General features: G+C 41.7%; 1 protein-coding gene and 1 long non-coding RNA gene across 2 annotated transcripts; both read right to left on the minus strand.

The window, feature by feature from the left end:
* Positions 1-6,118: 6,118 nt before the first annotated feature.
* LOC117663112 (autocrine proliferation repressor protein A-like) lies at positions 6,119-17,170 on the minus strand. The gene is made up of 10 exons (XM_087885155.1): positions 17,126-17,170; positions 15,476-15,595; positions 12,525-12,623; positions 11,522-11,611; positions 9,919-10,048; positions 9,065-9,185; positions 7,824-7,950; positions 7,017-7,105; positions 6,729-6,813; positions 6,119-6,208 (listed from the first exon to the last, which is right to left on the minus strand). Exons 1-10 carry the CDS (start codon positions 17,156-17,158, stop codon positions 6,119-6,121), a joined length of 984 nt encoding a protein of 327 aa, XP_087741281.1. The 5' UTR covers positions 17,159-17,170.
* A 6,638-nt stretch (positions 17,171-23,808) lies between these two features.
* On the minus strand, positions 23,809-25,185 carry LOC148115395 (uncharacterized). Its single transcript, XR_015732468.1, has 2 exons — positions 25,002-25,185; positions 23,809-24,123 (listed from the first exon to the last, which is right to left on the minus strand). It is a non-coding gene; the product is annotated as an uncharacterized LOC148115395 (long non-coding RNA).
* Between the last annotated feature and the right edge of the window lie 397 nt (positions 25,186-25,582).

The following is a 25,582-nucleotide window of genomic DNA, read 5'->3' on the forward strand; positions in this document are numbered from 1 at the left end:
AGAAATGAGCTTTTCAACATGTGCAGACTTGTCTGATGATGGGATTTATATATTACTTGCCATCTTGTGTTTAAAAAACTAAGATAATTGTTGAAGTCTTAGAACATTTCAGTGCTACTCTATGTAATTTAACTAAATAAAATGCAGAGTTGCAAGATGGAAGCAGGAAGTTTCCCACTCAGCCAAGAAAATAAAATAACCAGATCCCTTTAGAGCTAATAAGTGCAGTGTTCATCCTTGGAGCAGGCAAACGGGAAACTCTAATATGCTAGATCATCTCTGGGTAATTGGAAATAAATCAAGAGTTTCTGACTCTCAAGCATTTCACAACAGCCCACTAAATTAGGATGCTGAAATTTAGAAAGTGGGGATGAAGTGGAAAGGTAGCTAGGAATGGATGTTTGTATAGAAAATGAGTTGGCACATCCTGTTTCACATTCTGACCCTTTTTGGGTTGTAGAGATGAAAAAAGTAGATTTCACCAGCCTAAGGCAAGAAGGCATGGACTTTCGGCTGGGGCACCAGGGAGAGAAGGCTGCCCAAAGAGAAGATTTGCCTTCCAGAATATTGCAGCTAAGAAGCTGTTGATGATTCTTTTGCATGCAGACATGACCTAATCTTAAATTTAGCCCACCCTAGATGCCTTTCAAAATAGATTCTCAAATAAGATGAGCATCTAGAGCAGCTGAAGTTCTATAAAGAACTGGGCAAGGGAGTCAGCAATACTGTCTAGGAATGCTGGGTGTCGTAGTCCAGCACATCTATTCAACTCATGGTTGGGTTCTAAAGAATAAATTGTGAAGCATTACAGTATTGTAAGCTACCTAGAACAGGGGTGTCAAACACAAGGTCCGCAGCCAGATCCGGTCCGTGATGTGGTTGGATCTGACCCATGGGACTGTCCTGGAAAATATAAGGGGCCATCCCGTGTTGCTTCAGCCCGGTCTACTCAATGCGAAGAGGAAATGTGAGGTCAGTGTGACTTCGGCCTGGACTACCCAATGCAAAGAGGAAACATGCCAGCAGTTTGGGGAATGGTGTCAAGCTGCCCATGCCCACCCAGTTGGCCACACCCACCCAGTCAGCCCCTCCCCCCAAGGTCAACCACAGCCCTGATGCGGCCCTCAATGAAATTAAGTTTGACACCCCTGACCTAGAAAGTTGAGGAGCCAATGCTATACCACTTGGCATGCCAAGTTAAATACAAATATTAATTTACTTACAGGGAGGGCGGGGTGTTGAAGAGGGGTGACTCTTCAGAGTTAGAACTACATCCATCATCCTCTCCAATTTCCCAGATCATTTAAAAGGAATGAGGGGGGGGGGGTGTGAACTAAATTTGTTTCCTAGTTTGCTTACAATTTGTAAAGAAATGTTTGAGAAAGGAAAGCAAAAGGAGAGAGAGAAAAGGAAGAACAAAGAAAAAGTCATATTATTAGTCTACTTTATCCAAAACTCAACATGTTCTGGCAGCCGCTGTCCATGGTTTCAGTGCAGGAGTTGGCCAGGGATGAAATCTCAGATACTGTGATTAGTATCGCTAAGCAGACCCACCAAAACAAACAGGTCTATTGTATGGTTTTGGGAGTGTTTTTTTTTTAAAAACTCTTCACCAAAATCCAAACCTCTCATTCATTACCTATGCATACAAGGGTGTGTGAATCACTACAGTGCTATTTCTTGTTTTCTCTTGCAAGCATGCAGGTAAATTGCATTCACATTATTATTTCCACTGGCAAAATGGAAAAGAAATGTCTGATGGTGATTAGCTCCCTTTTACAGTCACTGCCAGTCAGAACTTGAAGCTGCTTAGTTTTGTAGTTACTTGATACAAGTTACGGGGCCTTTGTTTATTAAAGACACTCAGGAAATAAGTGTGCGGGTGTATCGTGTATTTCCTCAACTGTACTTTTTGAAACTCGTGCTGCCTGGTTGATTACCTGAAGATGGCAGCAAAGTATGATTTTTGAATTGTCACTCTACTATTCTTAGACCCTGTTTAGATGAGAATTGCCTACCTGGAATTCAGTATTTTTTGTGAAATGGCCTTTAGTATTCACAAAGAAATCATGTCTAGAAAGTGTAATTTGACAACTGGGTCAAGGGGAATGTTGTATTGATTCAAACTGTACAGGAAGTGAGAAGAGATGATGGTGAATTCCTTTCAATGAGAGCACAGGTTACCCACCAAAGCAAAAATAAAATGCATGATCTCAGAAGTGATTTTTCACCCCTCACCAAAACTCAGAAGGATCCATTGGAACTTTCCACAAGGGCAAGATGCAAGTCCTTCAGTGATGACTATGTTTGATCACCAGGGGGACCCCATGTGACAGATCCAGAGCTGAAGTTTGAGCTGCAATAATAAACTTGTAAATAAATCAACATTGAGCAAATTGTGTGAATGTAGGGCTGCAGCTGCAAAGCTGCTTTCCAACTGGCACAATGAAAATTTAGAAGATGGAGCAGACAACATGCTTCTTATACAGTAAGTAGCTTGCAAGGGAAGAATTAAAAGTTCAGATGGTATCCAGGAAATTTCTGAGACTTCGTGCTATATTATGTCTCTGTAGTGTTCAGGCTGTCTTCCTTCTCCCCGAACAAGTTTGGGGATATATTATAGCTCCTTATAAAGATAAAAGTGCTATAACCTGCTTTTATATTTTTATTTGAGATTCTTGCATCTGCCGGCTTTCCTCTAAGGAGTCTACAGAGAATAGTAAGAATGATGATAGATTTCTGTCATCTGGGAACTAGAAACATCTGCCACCTTTAATTGTTTGCAGGTGCAATATGTTGGTGCAGCTACTAACTACTTAATGGAGGGCATTTACTAACTAGGGGTGGCACCAATACGTTGGACAACAGTTTTAGGAAAACCTGTTGATAAATGCAAATGCATTCTGAAGATGGTTGGGGGTCTGTTTTTCTCCAACTGCTGTTAAACGTGATTTAAAAATTAATGCTACACACACCCTCTGTATATAAAGTGTGATATGTTTATCAGTTCCTCTGTGATATATAACAAAGGTAATGAGTGCCTCAATTCTGCCCTGTTCTCAAAGATTCTTCACACAGAGATCGAGATCAACCCAACCTTTTTTCTTCCAGATTGCCAAACATTTTGCAGAACCTCAAACCCTTTGTAATCACAAGCATATATTAAATGTACATTAATTCCAATTAGCCAGATGTGATGCAGAGTACGATTTTATTAAGAGTGGAAAATTGTGGAGAAACCATAACAAAACAAAAAAATCATTTGAAGGCAACTATATCTACTCATTAATGTTTGTTACCACTATGATTCACAGACAATTATTTGAAAATAGCTTGCTTTATGCAAAATATGTGAGTCAGACCCACCTATGCTAAAGATGGGGAAGCCGTGTTCTAGAGATTGCTGAAGATTACTGACCCAGCAGTATCTAAAAGGACACACTACCCATTCCCTCTTCTAAATTATTCCAGCAATTGGATGATTACCCTTTTTCTGAGTCATCTTATTGATCATCCAAAGGCATCTTCCATTTTAGTTGAATGTTCTCACACCAGTTTGCTATAGCACCCTTCTCCGACGCAGTCCTCACATGGAAAGGTTTCTGGGATTATGTGAAATTCGGATGTTATTATTAATTTTTTGCTGGAATCCTCAAAGCCAGAATACGTAGCCTGTAATGGAATCATATTCTTTAAAGCCCTGCTTCAGAAAAAGGTGCAAAAGAATGCTGTGCCAAACAGTTCCTTATTCCTCAATTTATATTGCTCATGAAGATGGTGAGGAGGCATTAAAGCGCATAGCTGGTCAACTATATTAACACGCGTCTGTCCATTTTTGAGTCAGTAGAGAAGGATGCTGCAATATAATATCCTCTGCTCTTCTGGTTGGAAAGTAGTACTGCCCTTAGATTTATCACAGCACAAATTAAGCAAATTGGTTTTTCCACTGAGTATTACCTTCCAGGTAACTTCATTTATTTATTTGAATCCTGTCCTTTATTATTTATACAAATAACTCAAGGCGGTGAACATATCCCACACACTTTCCTCCTCCTATTTATGCCACAAGAACAACTCTGCGAGATGGTTTGCACTGAGAGTGACTGGCCCAAAGTTGCTCAGTTGGCTTTGATGGCTAAGGCAGGGCTAGAACTCATGGAGTCCTGCTTTCTAGCATGGTGTCCTAATCACTAGATCAGGGGTTGGCAATCTTAAACACTCAGCCATTTGGACCTGTTTCCCACAGAAGAGAAAATACCGGGAGCCACAAAATTCTTCCTGTGCCTGATTATTTCCTGAGCAACCACAAAATTAGCATATATAGTTGAATTAAAGATTCTGTTTTCTTCTGAAACTTTTCTTTTCTTGGATTTATCCATGGTTGGGTCGGTGGGTGTTGCTCATTGGCAGTTGTGAGCCGCAGCAGAGGGATGAAAGAGCCACATGTGGCTCCAGAGCCGCGGGTTGCTGACCCCTGCACTAAATCAAACTGGCTCTCACTTTAGTGTAAGAATTACTAATTCGAAAGAATTATTAACGTAATTCCTCACTCTAAGATGGGTTGCCTCTAGGAAAGGAATTTATTTTTGATAGATGATGGGGAGGTATCTACATTCTGTTACTGAGGATGTTGATGTATGAGCTGAACAAGGATCACCTGGTAAAGCAGGAGAAATTTCTCCTGATTACATAGATCAACCACAGGTAAAGCACCTGGGAAGTAAAGGGATAAGACTCTCAGATTATTCTGACCTCTTCCAGTCCTAAGCAGTCAAGTTACAAGGTGTGGGAGAAGGAGTCAAGTTGCTAATGCCTGTAAGCTGTATTTCTGTCTACTGTTAAATACAAGCTTAGTTAAATACAAGCTTAGTTCTAAACAAATGCTAAACCCATGTTCTGGTTGCTTCTGAATATGGATTTAGCATCCTTTTAGAAAAGGGGTTTTAAAAAGCCCCAGTTACTTGTTGGTCTTACAACTAAGGTCAAGTGTGCCCAGTAAAGTAGTCCAACAAAGACCTGACTGCAGGTCTGGTTGCTCCCACTCCACAACCACTGTGCTTTCCCGCCCCGCCCTCTGCCTGTCAACTGTATTTCAAGTTATTTTTAAACACAGCTTTTGACACACTTCTGAAAGAGCCCGAAGTAGTCCAAATGGACTTCTTAAAAACGGGGGGGGGGGGGGGGTTGTTTTATTAAATTGCTGATTGACAAATATTGGTGGTTCAAGACAGGCAGCTCAATACCAATGAAGACTCTAATCGCAAAAGTAGCAAAAAGAGGAGGAATCATTCCAGCCAGATTTCCAAAACATGTGATCAGATCTGGCAGCTAAAGCGCAAATCATTCTCTGACAAGTACATAACAATCCATATGCTTCTAAAACTCTCATATCTGTAACCTTTAACTGGATAAACTGGTACATCATAGATCAACACTTTTTCTGCCAAGACATTTCAAGTGGGCTAACTTACAGAATGTGTCCAAAAACTGGGACCCATGACTCCCGTGGAACTGAAATTTGGTAAATTTTATGAAACATGACATAAAATTATCATAAGGTTCGAGGAAAGCCTCCAGAGCCTGGGGAGGGCAAAAACACCCCTCCCTCCCATGGTGCAGGAGACTGACTAGGCCACACCTACTATGGCCACGCCCACCCAGCAACCTGGCAGAGAACCTCTTGCTAAAATTTTTGAAGCCCACCCCTGCCAGGATCCTAATTAAAGCATGCTTCATTTGCAAATGTGAAACAATTTTTGCATGCAGGGGCAGGGATGTCAGGGCCGGATTTTCCTATAGGCTAACTAGGCTTCAGCCTAGGGCCTCAAGATCAAGAGGGGCCTACATTCCCTACATTCAAATTGTTAGCAAAATTAAAATTACACTTTCACTATAGGTGAAAGGGCCTCATAAGTGGAATAGCCTAGGGCCTCTTTTCATCTAAATCCGGCCCTGAGGGATGTGACCTATTTTTAAAACATTTGGTTTCCCCCCCCCCCCCACCCTATCCCAAGCTCAGCTTTATAAAAGCTGATTATTCAGGTAAAAAGTCTTGAATACCCAGAAGTGGAGGAAGCCCAGTCTTTAACCTTGACTGCTCCCCCAACCAATGAAAACGTTATCTGCAAAACTGAATATTTACCTCAATGAAGAATCCTGTCCATCCTTTGTCTGGATTTTTGATTTCTTTCTTATAAACATTTGTGCTCTTTCCAAGGAAGAAAAAGAGAAGAAATAGCTGGTTACTGTTTAGAAAGTTGAAATCATCCATGAGAAAACAAGATATCAAACCTCTGATGTATCTGAATGAGTATTATTTACAGCGATGGATAATGGCTTTTTTGAGTTTTTGTTAGTTTTGGCCAGATTGAGCCTGAATGTGCAGTCTGGGGGGCTGAAACATATATTGAGAAAAGAAAGCAAAGCAGATAAAAACAAATGTTTTGCTGCATTGAAAATGGCCTGACAGGACAACCAAGGAGCTGGCCCACAGTGAGATCTGGATAGCCACTCTATCTGATGAGTTACAATATGCTAACGCTTCTTCAGAGATGACAGATGAAGGAACGGTTCAGCTAGACACTCAATAGTGAGATATGTTGGGAACTGTAGGGTAATAGCAATATTTAAACATCCATAAATTTCCCATCCATATCTTATACACCTGGGTATGCTTGGTATTAAGTGGATGGCTTTATTGAATGAAGAATGAATGAATGTCTACTCACCACTTTCTTCACCTTAACACGTTTCCATTTGATAGGATTCCTTTTAGCTTCTTGTCCAGATAATATGTGCATCCTGAAATCTCTCCTAGAGTTGTTAAAAATAGAGAAAATTGTACACTCCAATATTTTTTTCTTCCTCCTTTTTGAATTGGTTTATTTCTCATTTTAATTCTATATTTCCTTTTGGTTTATATCATTTTTTTAAAAAAATATGTCATTTGGTTTTGCAAAATTAACTCTCAAAAAGGGGCAGAGAATGGAAAAAATAACTGTATAGCGCCCCAATACCTTGTATCATCATTAGTGTTAGCATAGTAAGCATAAATCAATGAAGGCTCCTGATCTGTGGAAAAGTAAATAACTCCTCCAGTATTTTTCTAGAAAAAGAGGAAGGATCAATGAGAAAGAAATGAAGGCAGGTGTTATTTGAGTGTTGTTTTCCTTTTCCCTAAGTGGAAACAAAAAACACTGTTGGTACGTAAATCAAATCTTGGACGACTATGTCATTAATGCTGTCTTCTTCAATTAGCTGTTGTCCTGATGTATTTGGAACTCATCCCTCATCATCCTCTATTATGACCTGATGAAGTCAAGATATGATGGGCCATCAGTTAAATAGCTTTATATACAGGTGGTCTGTGGAACAAGCATATTTTGGTAACTTAATCCTCCAGCCCTCTTCCTCCCACCAACCCCAGTTATCCCACCGACCCTCATCACCCCACTTCTCAAAGAATGGGAAGTACATTTTCTCACTCAGAATTGGATTGGGAGTCCAGTCTATATTGGTTTGCTGCGACTAATGTTTGCTCAAAATAATTTAAACACTGTACTTAGAAGTAATGAGTAACATAACAAAGATTTCCCAAGAAGTGTCCACCAGAGGTATTATGACTGAAACTCTTAGAATTCCCAACCACTCCATCTGGAGGGTTCCAGGTTGGTGCTCTCATTGACCATCCTATTGGATATACTAAGGTACCATAATAAGGAGTATTGTTTGTTGAAAATGCTCTTTTGTGGAACTCAAAAGAGCTCATATTTTAACGTAGTAGATCAACTGTTTTTGGCTGTAGTGAGTAATATGTCTCTCACCACAGTCCTGTTCCAGTGGACCTGAGGATGCTGTTGATTCTGCATGGTGATAAGGTAAAAAGTGGCAGTTGGAACTCCAATACTATCTTCATAGAAAGCTAAGGCATGGTTCATATTTGGGATGATCCTGTAAACGATCAGGGTGAAAATGGAGTGAAATGCAGGCATCGCTTGAATAGTAAGAGTTCGCTTTGAAACAACTTTGCACAGTTGCCTATTTAATTTTGCCACTGGCACACAAAGTAAACAAATCCCGCTGTGGTGTTAAAATAAGCTGCAGTACTGGGTTATTTTTCTGCTCCCAAACAAAATGCCATTTCTCCTCTACCCTGACCAAGGAGGCTATTTAGTGATCCTGGGATATTACATAGGATTGATATTACTCATCAATCGGCAAAATCCAATAAATCTACAAACATTATCAGATAATTGAAATTCAAGCTATATTTGAGGCAATTTTCAAATAAGGCAAGCTTGTCATTATTACATGTAAAGTCTGATTGTTGTCCTCCACTGCCTCTCATTAAACTCTACAGTGACTAATTAAACTCATTCATTGATTTACATGTCTGAAGGAGAGCTTGGATTTTCCCCAGCACAATTTTCCCCCCTCATTTTAAATTGAAAGTGACTGTCTAACCCAGAGGTGTTAGACTCAAGGCCCGCGGGCCAGATCTGGCCTGCAGGGTGCTTAGATCTGGCCCACGGGGCTGCCCTGGAAACAGCAAAGGAGCGGCCCATGGTGCTGGCAGAAGGTTGCAGGAGGCTGTCGTGGCTGAAAACAGAGCTCGCGAGGGCAGCGCTCTCTCCCGAGCTCCATTTTTGCTGGCAGAGGGTTGCAGGACGCTGTCACGGCCGAAAACAGAGCTCAGGAGCCATTTTTCACTGGCAGAACCCTCAGTCCACCACAGGCGCTCCCGACACAAGTGACTTCAAGCTGGACACACCCACCCTGGCCACGCCCACCCCGGACCCCTGAGGTCAAACACAACCCTGATGCAGCCTCAATGAAATCGAGTTTGACACCCCTGGAACACTAACCTATGCTATCAGTATAGTTGTTGCAAGAGTTAAGTTGTAATTGTAATAAAATCCCTCAGATGCACTCTTTTTGTACAATTTATTTGCAACTCATTAACTCAAGTTCTCACTGAGTACTGATTATTGCTCCACTCCACTCTTCCAAAAATGCAACCCAAGAGCCTCTACACCAGAGATCATTCTACTATGGATTAACTCACCTGAGATATTTCTTTCCTGTTAGCTGATTAAAATAATAATAAGAATTGTCAGGCGGGCCCATTTCATCTCCTGATGCCACAAGTAGGTACTTTGCTTTGTTTATATAATACTCATTATATTCTGGGAACAGAAGAAAAAAAAAAAGGAATGTGTGAATCTCAACCTTGCCTCAAGTTGAGCAGAAAGCAAAATAGGATAGGAGTAATTGTTCAGAGGATAGAGAATAGAACTGCTTTTGATATTTAATTTGTCCCCACACCCAGGGGTGGGTTCTACCTACCTTTACTACCAGTTTGCAATGGGGCCGCGCACCCATGCTCACTTTGCTCGCACGTGCATGAGCTCTTCTGCGCATGCGCAGAAGCATTCTGATGATATTGGGGTCGGTAGGCGGAGCCTCCCACCAGTTTTACTACCTGTTCTTTAGAACCGGTCTGAACCGGGAGCAACCCACCACTGCCCTCACCCACACCTTAAGTATGTGTCAGCCCTTCAAGACAGATTGGACATCACAGTAGAGGGTCAAAGTAACAGAACCTAGAAACTCTGGTTGTATCTTCCCCTCCCTGCCTTTATCCTAAAGAGAATTAGGGAAAGTCTGGTCTGAGACATTTTCTCAAATTCTATTCCTCCTTTGAGCTGAGATTTCTCTTATCTGACCATTGCATTGGCTGCAGCTCTTCCTCCTGTTCCTCAAGGTTGTTCTCAAAGCCCATCAATGTATGTCTCAAGTTTCTTTCACATACTCCGCATCTCCCTAAATCCATCTGTATCCTGCTAAATACCACAGTCCTATAATCTAGTCCTTCATTAATTCAACCCACTCATTTAATCTTCAGTGGTGTGTACTTACTCAAAGGGTCGATATTTGAAGCAATAAGTTCAAAACGGGGATGATCGATCTGTTGAGTAATATTGATGTAGTAGAAAGGTGCCAGTGCAAAACTCCAGCCACAATACGATCTGTACTGGTGATGTAAATTCTGCAGAAGGTTATAGCTGTGATTTTTTGGTGCAATGAAGGGAAGCGTGACAAAATGCTAGGTTGTTGGCATTAGATTTTTAAGTAGCTGACTCCCCAATCACATGGGCAGACCAATCCTGCAAGCATCAGACATAGTTTGGCTCCTATTACTCCTGTCAATAATACTGGGTTCAAACCACATTGTAGCATAAATGTCAGCTTTTCCCAACCTTGTGCCCTCCATTTGTGAGAATTGCAACTCTCTGAAATTCTCAGGGGACATCGAATTTGCTATGAACTAGATGGGGTACACAGCAGTAGTGGGTTTCAATTTAGTTTGCTACTGGTTCGCTCATGTGCATGCGTGTACTCTCGCTCTCTTGCGCGCTTCTGCGCCTGCGCAGAAGTGTCGGCAGGTGGGCGGAGCCTCCCGCTACCGAGTCATCTAATCTGGGGCGAACCAGTAGCAACCCACCACTGGTACATAAATGCAAGTGTTGTAACACAGAAAGAGATAGCTTCTTCAAGGGACAGTTTAGTTAGGATTTTTGGAAACTACATCTATTTTTTTAGTGACACATCAGATAACATCTCTGCTTTGGAGCAAATGCCCATTTTCAATTTTTTTTATTCTGAATGAAGTAACAGAGATGACAATTTCACTAACTTTTCTAGGGCTCATAAAGGCGATACTTCCAATTATTTTTAGGACAGTCTAACTGTACTTCTCCTTAAAAAAACCCAAATGGAAAAGTTTTAAATTTTTCTTTTCTTTCTGGCAGTCATTTTGTATTTTCTATAAGTCCTTCAATTACTATTATATTAGGATGTTGGGAGGAGACTGGTAGTGGTTGCCATAGAAACTACTGGGAAAAAAATCTGCACAGTAGCTGTCTTTTGGGAAAGACACTGAGAACTTTCCAACTTGTATTTAATCATCTCAAACCTTGAAACAAAACGCCCCTCCCAGTTTATGCAATAATTTGTAAGTCTACGTGTTCAAGTGCAGAGATTTAGATTTATATCTCAACTCAATTTGAACTGAATGGAGAAATAACCTGCAGATAGGGAAGCACTGGCATTGATCTGAGAGTAGCTCTGACAGGACAGGATATTTTCCCCCATTAAAATGAGAGCTAGCAATGGCAGCTTGGTTCCATCCATTATTTTGGACTCCAACTTTTCCAGTCCTTTCCCATTTGCTGTGCTGGTGAGGACCATTGTGAGACTCCAGAACTTCTAAAATAGGCTGCTCACCCCTCTTCCACCATAACCTAATTTTCATTTCCAATAGCTGAAGTCACCCAATTAATGTGTGAGACCCATCAGGCTTTGATTACCTATTCTAAGCTGTTTAGCTTTATAATTATGTTCAAAAAGTTAAGAAGCTCCTTTAGAAAAATTTGGAGGAACAGAATATTTCTCCTGTCACAATCCAACCCAGTATACACAAAGTACAGGTGTATACTGTACTGCATCTGAAAACACTCACCTCAACAAAATTCAGAACGTCCATAACGACTGAGACAAATGACACCACGCGCTTGTCAATGGCTGCAGTCAGCCAAGCAATCCATCCACGCTAAGAGGGGGAGATAGAAAGATGGAGAGGAGCTGCTGGAAATAAACTCAGGAATTTTTCTGGGATGGATAGCCTTTTGAATACTTTAATGAAGAGAGACAGTGGTAAGGAGTACTTTTTTGTTGATTATAACCACATGACCTACAATAAACCACACCGTCACTCTATCACATTAAAGATGAATTGTAGATCTATACACATTTCTCTCATAACATATATGTAGAATTGTTTGGCTTTTATACTATTATACAGCTATCTTGGTTGTAAACTTTAAAATTTGTGCTGGCAGCCATCAGAGAATGAAGAAAGATTTGGAAACAACTTAGGACTCAATTTTGTCTCCTTCGCTTTTCCCCCACCTTCAAGCAACAGCAATAGCAATAACAACAACAGTAGCAGTAGCAATAGCAGTTAGATTTATATACTGTCCCATAGTGCTTTATAGCACTCTCTGGATGGTTTACAAATGTCAGTATATTACCTCCAACAATCTAGGTCCTCATTTTACTGATGCTGGAAGGATGGAAGGCTGAGTCAACCTTGAGTTCTCCAGGATCAAACACTAGGCTGTGGGCAGAGTCAGCTTCCAATGCTGCATTGTAACCACTGTGCCACCAGTGCTCACCATTATGTAGACTCTTGGATGCCAGACAAATCAAACTTGCATGGATTATCACACTTGGTCTGCAAAAGTCCAGGCAACCACTAGATGTAACTAGCAGGTACAGAAAACTGTTGTCATTTGGAGTTTAGCAGAATTTTTGCAGCCAAGTTCTACTACCTCTACCAAAGAGGAATTAAAAGCAGAGAAGACAAAGGGGGATGGGGGAATAAAAGGGATGGGGTCCCTCAGACGGTGAAAGGAGAGCATACTATCCAGCCGTCTTACTTAGGCTTTGGCCCTCTCAGATACCTTGGATGAGCCTAGTAGCATAAATTTGGTGATTTGTACATCTTCGCCAGTCTGTTTCAGCAAGAAATCTGTAACTGTGTCCAGGGCTCGCACAGTGGCCTGCATAGGAAGAGAGCAGGATTATACCTTCTGAAAAGAGGTTGGCTTTCATGCGCAGATTTGACATGGTACATTCAAAGCATCAACAAAATTATGTTTTAAACATATATGTTTAATAGGCTCCTGTGAAAAACCAACATCTCTCTCTGCTGAAAAGGGAAAACAGAACAAGCAGTGCTCAATATGTGAGGCAGCAGAACAATTATTATAAGTTTTATTCATTTCCCATAACATGAAAGGTTAGCCATTGCATCATCTATGTCATTAAATGTTTTTTGGCGATGCCAAGCTAATCTTAAAGTGGCCACAAGGATTTATTTAGGTGCATGTATTTGAAAGTCCTGCCATTCTTTTCTAAATGTGGTAAGTACAAGTTATTTACTAATGATTTTTTATGAAGTCTTCCTAGGAAGAGAACAACAGTATTGAAGAGAAGCGGTAATAAAGGTATAATAAATAATAATAGAATATAATATGCTGGTATACTAGAATTAGTAGAAACTTCTTATTCTGTAACCATTAGTTTCCTGTAACACATATTATGCCTTTGTATTTGTATAACACACATACAGTGGTGGGTTTCAAAAATTTTTACTACCAGTTCTGTGGGTGTGGCCTGGTGGGCGTGGCATGTCTTGGTGGACGTGGCTTGGTGGGTGTGGCAGGGGTAAGATACTGCAAAATCCCCATTTCTTCCCGATCAGCTGGGACTTTGGAGGCAGAGAATAGATGGGGGTGGGGCCAGTCAGAATTTTTACTACCGGTTCTCCGAACTATTCAAAATTTCTGCTACCGGTTCTCCAGAACTGGTCAGAATCTGCTGCAACCCACCTCTGCACATATATGATGTATTATGCCTTTGTATTTGTATCACATATATATTATGCCTTTATATTTGTATCTCCTGTAACTAACTTCCTGTAACAAACATATACTGTTATTAGGCCTCTGTAAACCGGTAATAACATTGGCTGGCCACACCCTCGAACTGGTCCCCGGACCGGTCGCCGCTCGCTTACCCCGCCCACCTCATCAGAGGCTTTTTTTTAAAACTTTTAAAAGCCTCTTCAGCTGAAAAAATGCTTTTAAAAGTAAAAAAAGAAAAGCCTCTGATGATCACGCGGCTCAGCTGGGATCGTCAGAGGCTTTTAAAAGCATTTTTTTCTGCAACCTCTTCAGCCAAAGAGGTTGTAGGAAAAAAAATGCCTTTAAAAGCCTCTGGCATCCCAGCTGAGTTGCCTGATCGTCAGAGGCTTTTAAAAGCATTTTTTTCTGCAACCTCTTAAGGTTGTAGAAAAAATGCTTTTAAAAGTAAAAAAAGAAAAGAAAAAATGTTGGCCATGTCCACCCAGTCACATTACCCCCACCAAGCCACGCCCACAAAATAAGCCACGCCCACAAAACCGGTAGTAAAAAATTTTAGAACCCACCCCTGAACTACATATATCATCAGGGGGATAACTTACACTTCAGCCCTAACTTACACCTTTGATCTGTGTAAGCTCCCTTCCCTGCAGCACCAGGGGGCTGAATGGGAGAACAAAGGAATGCTCAAGGAAGAGATAACGCTAATTGGAAGGCTTCTATTCCTTTGCAAGGCAACAAGGAATACACAAGCATAAATTAGGAGGCCAGAATTGGGGATTTAACTGACGTTTTAACAGTATAAAAGGGGTCAGATTGAACAGTTTGGTTTGAGAATGCCTTTTTCTCTTCTTTCTTTTCATTGACAACTAAGCATTGCTGATGTTAAATAGAAAGCAGTTTTCTACAGCTCAGAGGGTAATCACATGTGGTCTACAGCAGTGGTCCCCAACCTTTCCGGTTTGGTGGACTGGCGAGGTGGGGGACAGGGGATGGCTCTGTGTGAGTGGCAAGTGCACGAGCATGCACATCTTCATTTGTGTAAGCGCCCACTGCTCCCACAAGTGGAGCTGTGCATATGTACAAGTGCTTGTCCCCCACTTGTGTCACCCATTTCTGAACGGCCCAGGGATTGAGGACCCCTGGTCTACAGACACAGACATTAGAAGGATATATAGCTACACAAATCATCTGTCTTCTAGAAAGATTCCATTGGGTTCAACACAGGGGTGGGTTCTAAATTTTTTTACTACCGGTTCTGTGGGCGTGGCTTATTTTGTGGGTGTGGCTTGGTGGGGGGGGTAATGAGACTGGGTGGGCATGGCCAACTTTTTTTTTTTTACTTTTAAAAGCATTTTTTCTACAACCTTAAGTGATTGCAGAAAAAAATGCTTTTAGAAGCCTCTGACAATCAGGCAACTCAGCTGGGATCGCCAGAGGCTTTTAAAGGCATTTTTTTTCTACAACCTCTTCGGCCAAAGAGATTGCAGAAAAAAATGCTTTTAAAAGCCTCTGATGATCCCAGTGAGCCGCACAATCATCAGAAGCTTTTTTTTTTTTAACTTTTAAAAGCATTTTTTCGGCCGAACCCAGAGCAACCCACCACTGGTTCAACAGCTGCATTGTACAGTAAATATGGGAAATCTGCAGTTCTCTATATCAGCAGTTTTTGAAACCAGAGACAGATTTCATGGAAAGCAATTTTTCCACGGATGAGGTAGGTGTGTGGGATGGTTTCATGTGCTATCTAGATCCCACACAGATGCAGATGAAGTTTTGTTCACTTGCGCGGCTGGGTTTCTAACAGGCCACAGATCAGTACTGGTCCATAGCCTGGAGGTTGGGGATTCCTATTCTACATGTTGCGGATTACCAGTCTGTCTTTTCTGTTCAAGCAGGCTGAGGTTGATGGGGATTAGAGCCCAATAATCTCTGCAGGATCCCAAGCTCTACAACTCTATAGTAAAGAATGTAAATTTCAGGATTACCTTGACCATTGGGAATTGGATGATCCAGTCCAGTGAAGTGGTTGGGTCATTAATAAATCTCCATAAAACATATGCAAATAAACTATTTTCTGTTATATTCTTCATCCCCAAAGGATGTTTCTGGAAATAATAATAAGAAAAAAATAGTCATTTCTTGTTTTACAAAATAATGGCAGATTCTATCACTTGCTCCAAGGAAGAATGCATTTCATCCACTTCCCAGCATCTGTTGCAAATTGCTCAGCATTCAACCTCTTTGCTTAGCAAGAGACTTTTAGCCAATAATTTACAGTCATACTTGTATTTTTCTCTTCAACTGCAGTCTAGAAAAAAAATGTCTGTATGATTTCATGTCTGTAAAATAATGCAAGTACAAGTAGTCCTCACTTAGCAATTGGGACCGACAATTCCATTGCTAAGCAACACAGTTATTAAGTAAAACATTGCATGACTGCAGTGGACTTTCCATTCAGTCATTAAGTAAGTCATCACATCATTAGAACTTGTAATTTTACTGCTTCTCCATTGATTCTGCTTATTGGAAGCTGGTTGTGAAATGTACAAATATTGACCGAGCATCAACAGGAAGTTGCAATTATTGTGAATACCCACCAGTTGCAAAGCACTCAAATGTCAAGCATGTCACCACAGGGATATTGCCATGATCAGAATTTCAAGAACTTTTTCTGGATCTGTTCCTGCTGCTATGGTAACTCCATGCAAGATGAAGAATATGACAGAACTATTATTCTCAAGTTTTGAAAGGCTGCTTAGCCCATATACAATAAAGTACCATAAGAAAATTGGTAGGGTTCCAAAGTTGTAGACCAATGTATAGCATTTACTCAAAAGCCATATATGCATGCTTATACTGTATATCTAGGTTACCATTGGTTTTTTGGGTGTGTTTGTGCATATGTTTGTGATACACATTATTTCCAAATTTACATTGATTAAGTATTTGAGTACATGTATACGATGTACAAATGAGTGATTTCATTTTGTAAAAAAAAAAAAACAACAACCTCTAAGTGGCTATATTTTTTAATCCACTCAGTTCATGACTCTTGAAATGCTGGATGGTTGATTCTGTTTTCCTTTGAAAGTTACTACCTGTTCTTCTGCAATGCTGCAGGCCATACAGTCTATTGCAATGGCACAGAAAGTTTCCATCAGGAACTTCTTTGGGATCCAAAATTGTTGTCCTGCATCACTATCAGTGGTGAAATGTAAAATTTGTTACTACTGGTTCTGTGGATGTGGCTTGGTGGGGTGTGTGTGTAATGTGACTGGGTGGGCGTGGCCAACTTTTTTTTTATTTTTTAAAGCATTTTTTTTACAATCTATTCGGGTGAATAGATTGTAAAAAAATGCTTTTACAAGGTAAAAAAGAGGCTCTGACAATCACAGCTGGGGCCCGTGATCGTCAGAGCCTTTTTTTTTTACCTTTTAAAAGCAGGAAATAATGACACCCAGGCGGGTGGGCGGAGCCTCACGCCGCCATCGCTACCGGTTCTCTGAATCACCTGCCACAATCGCTACCGGATCTCCCAATTCGGTCCAAACCGGGAGCATTTCATCCCTCTTCACTACCTCTCCTTTGAAAGCTAGAAGGGAACTTCAAAGCAAGCATAACCCACAAGTACTTACGTAGAAAGTGAGAGGCTGGAAGGGGATTTGCATCAGAAGAACTGCAACCCTGCCAAGACAAACCAGTTAGTCCAAACCAGTTTTAAAGAACAAAAACATCATCCCACTCTGGCAGAGCCTGCTTTTTAATAGGCAAACTCAGACAAAATAGTTTGACACCAGTAACATCAGGTAGATGTCATTTTAAAGTCAGTCAGCCTGTGGGCTGGACCCAGCTTTCAACCCAGCTTTTTATGATCCCATGAATCCCCAGCTGTCACAGGGCTGGAAATATCCATGGCTAGTTGTTAAGTCAAGACTATTCCACTATTCTAAACAGAAAGTAACAATTGAGCTGAGCTCTGCAATTGTGGGAGCATTTTTCCGCCACTTTTGTCTCTCCACCCTCACCACCCCCAAATCCATATATGTCAGGCAAAGATTTGACCTGCAATTGGAATGAATGGGAATGGGTTATTGTTGTGGCCCACCAGCGGCCTGCGCAGATCATGGCTGATCCCAAGACGAGGAGGCTAGTGTGGTGTTGTGCCAGCAGCCAGCGCAGACAGCGCTCGTGTCAGACAGCGAGGAGGCTGAAGAGGATGTGGTGCCAGAAGCAGAGACTCAGCCAGGGCCTTCAGAACCTCCAGAGGTTCCTTCAAGTGGAGAGAGTGAAGTGGAGGAGCCTCTTCTCAATGCTCGCGCACACAGGGCTGCCAAAAGGCAGGAGTGGCTACTAAGGAGGAGGAGGTGGTCTCCTCGAGAGTAAGGCTTGAGGATAACTGGCTACTCCCTTAGCCTATTTAAGTCACATGCGGTTAGTAAGTTTCTTGCTGGAAACAGCTTGTAATTATCATCAGAGCATTTTTGGAAAAGTCTTATTGTATTTTGTTTTCTGGGCTGGTTGCCAACCTTTGCCGGACTTTGGTTTATTCTTGCTACTTAATAAATTTGATAAGGACCGTTGGTGTGTGTCAATATCCTCGGAAATCCGGAGCTGGGGCAGAACAGTTATGTTGTACTGAATGAACAACTCCTTTAGTAGCCAATTTATATTTATCAACTGTAGCAAAACTCTGATTTTTAGATATGGCTGAAAAGCAGAGAATGGTGGGTATGTTTGCTGTTTAGTACTAAGGGTCCTGTAATAGCAATAGCAATAGCACTTAGACTTATATACCAATTCATAAGGCTTTACAGCCCTCTCTAAGTGGTTTACAGAGTTAGCATATTGCCCCCAACAATCTAGGTCCTCATTTTACCAACCTCGGAAGGATGGAAGGCTGAGTCAACCTTGAGCCTGGTAAGATTTGAACTACCAAACTGCAGGCAACCAGCAGTCAGCAGAAGTAGCCTGCACTACTGCATTCTAACCACTGCACCACCACAGCTCAATGCAACGCAACAGCTTGCTCTAAAATTCATGGTCCTTGCTCATATACTCAATGTCTCTATCTATGTGACATTGAGAATAATTCTGCTTTTCAGATGAATAACAGGCTTATTCCATTAGATCCAACTCTAGTATAGTATTGCAATATAAGAAAATAATAGATTAGTGTAGATTTGAATGTTGCTGGGATTCAAAGTCGTCACTGAAAAAATCTTAATGGCACATAAGTACAGCCTTGGAGAGGATATTCAATCAAACTATGTTTAGAAAATACACTCATAACTTATAGGTTTCTTTTTTAATCAGAACCAGGGGTGGGATTTTACCCGTTCAGACTGGTTCGGGTGAACCGGTAACTCCAACGTGTCAGCTTTGGAAGCCATATTAGGCCGGAAGCTTCCATGCTGCCACCTTCTTGTGTGTGGGAAAGTAGGAGGAGGGATTTAGTAGACAGGTTGTCTGTAGACATAATAGCATTCTTCCTGTCCGTCAAGGTCAGGGCAATCCTGCATCTGGAGAAGGAGTGGTCAGAGTGATGTCTCGAGATGGGACGGCGGTTGATTGAAGCATGTGATCGATTGAGGACCGAGGGGATGGTTTTGGGGGTTATGATTTACTGAGGGAAAATCCAGACCTCTCAGATTCGGGTTTTCCCAGATGTGCCAGTTTACCTATTCTAGTAAATAGAACCTTGAAAGTGCTTGCTTCAGAGTCTTTACTTGGAGTTGGGGGGGGGGGTGTTTCTGGAACACTGACACGACGATCAGCTGGGCCCGCCCACCTGCCCCTGTGCTTTACTTACCTTTATCTTCACCACTGATCATAACCCCCATAATTTTCTGATCTTGTCTTATAAGGGCAGTCCTCCACTTACAATCATTCGTTTAGTGACTGTTCAAAGTTAGAGTGGCACTGAAAAAAGTGATGTATGGTTTTCACACTTATGACCATCACAAAAGCTCCATAGTCACATGATCAAAATTCAGATGCTTGGCAACTGGTTCATATTTATGACAGTTGCAGTGTCCCGGGGTCATGTGATCAGTTATTGTGATCTTCTGACAAGTAAGGTCAATGGGGAAGCCAGATTCACTTTACAACCGTGTTACTAATTTAACAATTGCAGTAATCCACTTAACAACTGTGGCAAGAAAGGTTGTAAAATGGGGCAAACTCGTTTAACTATTATCTTGCTTAGCTACAGAAATTTTGACCTCAGTTGTGATCATCAGTACCTGTATCTCTATTTAATACTTCAAGAACCCACATGAACAAAATTGGAGCTAGTGGATATACTGTCTTGTCCCCTATCAAGGTTTTGTTAGTTTTCCATTAACAATTATTTGTAATTTCTGAGGTGTATAAATCAATTTTACCTATTTAATAAAGTTCATATGTTCCAGAACTTTAAACAACAACAAATACAAATCATCAAAGCGCCTTCTCTGCATCTAAGAATTTTAATGTAGCTTGAAATTTATAAATTAAGGTCATTTGTGAATGTCCTGATGTTAATTCTAGAAGATCCACTAGAGGGAGTAGAAGCATTAATGGGAAAAATCAAAGGAATTTCGTATATTAGCAAATTTAAGATGAATAAACAGAAGACAAAAATATTAACAAATAGTTAATCATTTCATTAACATGAAACCATAAGATTAATTAGAACTGATGGAGAAAACGTGTTTTAAGAGTGAGAAAAAGTAAAACATTTGAGTGTTACTGTGGCAAATATGAATTGTAAGCCTTTTCAAAATAATTATGTTAAGACAAGGACTGAAATTAAGAACGACATATTAAGATGGGAGAAATTAAAGCTGTCACTGTTGGAGAGAATTTGTGTAATAAGGTGATTTTTTTTTTGCCCAAAATTATATTTTTTTCTACAGACAATGTATGTGTTTTGACATCAGATGTACCATTTAAACAATGGCAAATATATATATATAAATTTATATGATAAGAGAAAAATATTAGGATTAAATATAACGTGCTTAATTAGAGAAAAGACATTATCTATATTTTTATTGGTGTCTGGAAGCTTCTTTTGGATTTTTTGTAGCAAAATGAAAAAAATGAAGTTGCAATTTATGGTTTTCATGATTAGACAAGATAGATTATAGAAAGAAGAGCAATATGATGTAACTTTAGAGAAAGAGATGTATGTATGTACCATATTTTTCGGAGTATAAGATGTTCCGGACTGTAAGACACACCTACCTTTTATGGGGAGGAAAACAAAGGGAAAAAATCTGCCTCTGCCTCCCAGCAATTTGCCTCCTTGCAGCAAGCAGCCCGTTTCAATTTCAGCTTCAGTACAGCCTGATTAGCACAAGCAGCTGATTGTCAGTTGGATCAGCCTCCTGAAGATCAGCTGTTTCAGGCTACAGGGATTGCTATAGCCTATTGCCGCCTCTGTGCACCCCATTTTCCTAGGGGCCGGTGGGTGGGCAGGGCTACATTCGGTGTATAAGACGCACCCAAATTTTCACCCCCTTTTATGGGGGAAAAAGTGTGTTTTATACTCTGAAAAATACCGTATGTACAGTACTATATTTTCTCTTTATATCAAAATTCCCCTGTCATGCTTATACGTGGCATATGTCTTCCTAAATCTTGGTTCCTCTACCAGAGGTCTTGGAGTTTAAGATTCTGTGCAGTATCTCAGCTATTCCTTGCACTGCACTCTTCTGGACAGGGAGCTCTGATGTTGTTCCTGGAATCTGTTGGAGCCACTTGCACAGTTTAGGAATCACAGCCCCAAGTGGTTCTATCATCACTGGGACAACTATGGTCCTTATATATAGAATATGAGAAACTGGAGAAGTACAAGGAGAAACCGGAGTCAATGTGGAACATAAAGGCCAGAAATATTGTGTGTGTGTGTGTGTGTGTGTGCGCGCGCGCGGTGGTGCAGTGGTTAGAGTGCAGTACTGCAGGCTACTTCTGCTGCCTGCTGGCTGCCTGCTATTTGGCAGTTCAAATCTCACCAGACTCAAGGTTGACTCAGCCTTCCATCCTTCCAAATGAGGTAAAATGAGAACCCAGATTGTTGGGGGCAATATGCTGACTCTGTAAACCGCTTAGAGAGGGCTACAAAGCACTGTGGAGCAGTATATAAGTCTAACTGCTATTGCTATTGCTATGTACGTGTGTGTGTATGTATACACACACACGTATATGTGTATATGTATATTTTTCTTCAATATTTTTCTTTTCTTATACTTATTGCTTTTTCTTTTAACTTCTTTCCTTTTTTTGCCTCCTTACTTTCCTTTAGTTTGTGTCAGCTTTTGTCTTCTTGTTTAAAAGTTAAAATAAAAAGTGTGTATATGTGTGTGTGCATGTACATAGTTCATTCAATAGCTGGCTGAATGTGGCTCCAGCATCATGGGATAAAGTTTTCTTGTTAGGCCAGGGGTGAAATCCGACCGGTTCGGACTGGTTCAGGCGAACCGCTAGGGATTATTGGCATTGGTTCGCCGAACTGATAGTAATCACCCCTCATTGGCCCCACCCATGCCTGGCTGGTTGCCGCTCATCTCTTCCGGCTGTTCAATATTCCACAGAATTCAAATGCAGCAGAGAGAATGCTAACTTTTCTCCCTCCATTCAGAACGGAGCTGCTGCAGCCTGTACCTTTTAAGGTAGTCCGCAGGAGGGAGGGGGACAGGGGGAGCAGCTGGAATGGAGCCGTTTTCATGAAATGCAAGAAAATGGAGAAGGGGATTTTCCTGCCTGTCATCCATTCCTCAATCTCAGCACAGACTGAGGGAAGGATGGTAGGCAGGAATATTCCCTTCTCCATTTTCCTGCCATTCACAGGCTGGGAGGGGAGGGGTTAGGGGCCGGTGAGGAGCCCCTCGATGTGAATGATGTTGAGTTGGCTACGCCCACCCAGTCACATGACCTCTCCCCAACAAGCCACGCCCACAGAACCGGTAGGGGAAATTTTTTGATTTCACCACTGTGTTAGACTTTATGTCTCGTTTTCAAGTTACATTTACAGATGGCATTATACTAAAGTTAGTATGAGGAAGAATGTCTTTTATAGAACAGAACTGTCTATTTTCCCAAATGACGTGAATGTTGATGTGAGCATGAGAGAGAGTTATTTCACGCATTAGCCTACACCATGATTTATTGAATAATTCTACTATTTGCTAAGACACTAAGCCCATGATGGTGAACCTATGGCATGCGTGCCACAGGTGGCACACAGCACTCTCTCTGTGGGCACACGAGCCATCGCCCCAGTTCAGCTCTGCCACGCATGTGCGCATGTGTGCATGCGCGCATGCCTCCCGCTGGCCAGCTAGTCATCAGGTCTCTGCCACACATGCGTGGGGGGCAGGGGGCATGTGGGGGGGCGTGTGTGCAGGTGGGTGCATGCGGGGATGGAGCACATGCGTGGGCGCACATGCATGGGGTTGCATGTGGAGGCCACACCAGTAGTGGGTTTCAAATCCCATCGCTACCGGTTTGCTCGTGGACACTCACGTGCTTGCGTGCAACGCTTCTGCACATCTGCAGAAGCGTCTCAGCAGGTGAGCGAAGCCTCCCTCCACTGCTACCAGTTTGCCCAATCTGGGGCGAACTGGTATTAACCCATCACTGGGCCCCGCGCATGTGCGGGGGCCACACACATTGCATTTTGGGGGTTCGGGTGTGCACGTGCGCATTCATGTGTGTATGCTTTGGACGCTCGGTCCGGAAAAGGTTAGCCATCGCTGCACTAAGCCAAACACACACAGAGACACACAGAGACACAACCTGGCTCCCCAAAAAACAACAGGACATTTGTTTTAATGCAACTAGTGGGAAAGTGTCTTCAGTAACATTGTGAGTCAATATGATATGAAATTAAATAATGACTCGAGATGTCAAAGTTCAAATCTAACTCAGTTAGGAAGGTCACTAGCCAATTTACCCCAAACGATAGTTACAAGGGTAACAGAATAAGTATTTCCGTTTGATGTTACCAGAAGTAAGTGCACTTTGGGGTACCTCCTCTGTTCTCTTTGCTTGGCTTTCCTTCCAGTGGTGGGTTGCTCCCGGTTCGGTCAGGTTCTATAGAACAGGTAGTAAAACCGGCGGGAGGCTCTGCCTACCCACCACAACATCATCATTGGTGAACTGCGCATTCACAGAAGCTTCTCTGCATGTGCGCGTGCATACATGTGCGGCCCCGTTGCAAACCGGTAGTAAAGGTAAGTAGAACCCACCCCTGTTTCCTTCCCCACCCCCAAATTATTTCCACAGTAGTGATTTATAGCACCTTCAAGCATCTCCAGACACCAATACGCTGATATAACAGCAATGAAGAGATGTTTTATATTTTCAGAGCAATATATGATGATACTCTAAATCATGATTATGCAAATAGCTGAACTCCTCCTTCAGTCTTACCCCCTCTGATTGCTTTGCTTTTTGTTCTGATAAAGTTTGCAGTTATTGCTGTTCCACTTCTTTCTCTGCCAGCTTTCAAAGACCTTTTCCTCCCTCAGAAGATTAATGTTCTTTCTCCTTTGCTGCCCTTAATATTTCAAACTACCTTCTGGAGCCTTTGTGCTCAGCCATCTATCTTAATTCCTTTATATGGTCTTTAGGAGAGTCACAGGAGAATCTACAAAAAGACATATGATGGACCAATAGGTTGATTGGATGAAATAAAGAAACAGGGATTTGGAGGAAATGGTGTGATCAAAACTTCTGGAAAAGTGTATTCAAGAAGTCCAAGTTAAGTACTAATAACAGTCAATCTCCTACTTTATTAGTTCTTAATCTAGGAAGGTGGAGTTACATTCCTATTTAATCCTACTTCTATTCCGTTTTCCTCCCTCTATTGTTTATTATTAGGTTTTAAATCCTAATCTTATATGAGATAAAGAAAATGTAAAAATAACTAGAGATACAGTAGATGTACACACGGGTGGTAGTCACTTACTTTCCCTACCGGTTTGCAAATGTGGGTATGCGCCCCATCCATACATGCGCCTGGCCTTCTGCGCATGTGCTTTGCTGGCGCCTGGCTTCAAAAATGTGCCTAAATGGCATAGAGCCGGGGCGGGTGGGATTTCCACTACCGGTTAGGGCAATCTGGTCCGAACCGGCTGAATACCATCTCTGGATGTACAGTTGATACACATTCAGTTGTTGCTTTCTACAACACATCTTCCTGCCTTCAGGTTCCTAATTCCTGTAAGGTGATATCAATAGTACTCAGACTTATATACTGCTTCACAATGCTTTACAGCCTCTCTAAATGTTTACAGAGTCAACAACAATCTGGGTCCTCATTTTTATCGGCCTCAAAAGGATGGAAGGCTAGTCAACCTTGAACTGGTGAGGATCAAACTACTGGCAGTCAGCAAAATTAGCCTGCAATACTGTATTCTAACTATTATGCCACCACGGCTCCTGATTCCTATGGAAACCATTGAGGACTTTTCCTAAGAAGTTGTTGAACTGTCATTACCCCTCCTTAAGGAAAAGTTTACGTACGATCCAGTTGTGACTGCTAGAGTTCTAATCTGATCAGCAGAGTATTCAGCAGGTTCTTCTGGATCACTATTTCTTCCACCAGCAAGCAAAAAGAAACATGACTTCTTCATCTGTGCATTCTTATATACTTTGGGCACAGCAATGGTCACCATATGCCACCAGATTGTTTTATCCACTTCAGAATCTGGGGATGAAAAGATAGATATAGTCAAGATAAGACTCCAAGCCCCACACCAGTGCATCCAGACACAAACTCCAACGATTATTATCACATCAATAAAGCATTTGCTGGGACCATCTCCGTGGGACAAAAGAGCCTGTTAAATTCGTCTTCCCCAGGCAACTGATGGACCCTGTTGATTTCCAGAGACAGCATGGGACCAGACCTATCAGGCAGTTGGGCTGAGTCATTGGCTATAGCCTCTAATAGGCATGTGACTAAGGCCTTGGACCAGATTGCTCCTATGTGGCCTCTCTCTGTGTGCCAATCCCAGGATGCTCCTTGAATTTCCAAAGAGCTCAAGGAGAAGAAATGCCAGAAGTGACACTTGCTTTTGATCCCAGGCCTTATATGGGGGAGG

Source organism: Pantherophis guttatus, chromosome 2, assembly GCF_059756535.1.
Source record: "Pantherophis guttatus breed Tessera chromosome 2, ASM5975653v1, whole genome shotgun sequence".
NCBI lineage: Eukaryota > Metazoa > Chordata > Lepidosauria > Squamata > Colubridae > Pantherophis > Pantherophis guttatus.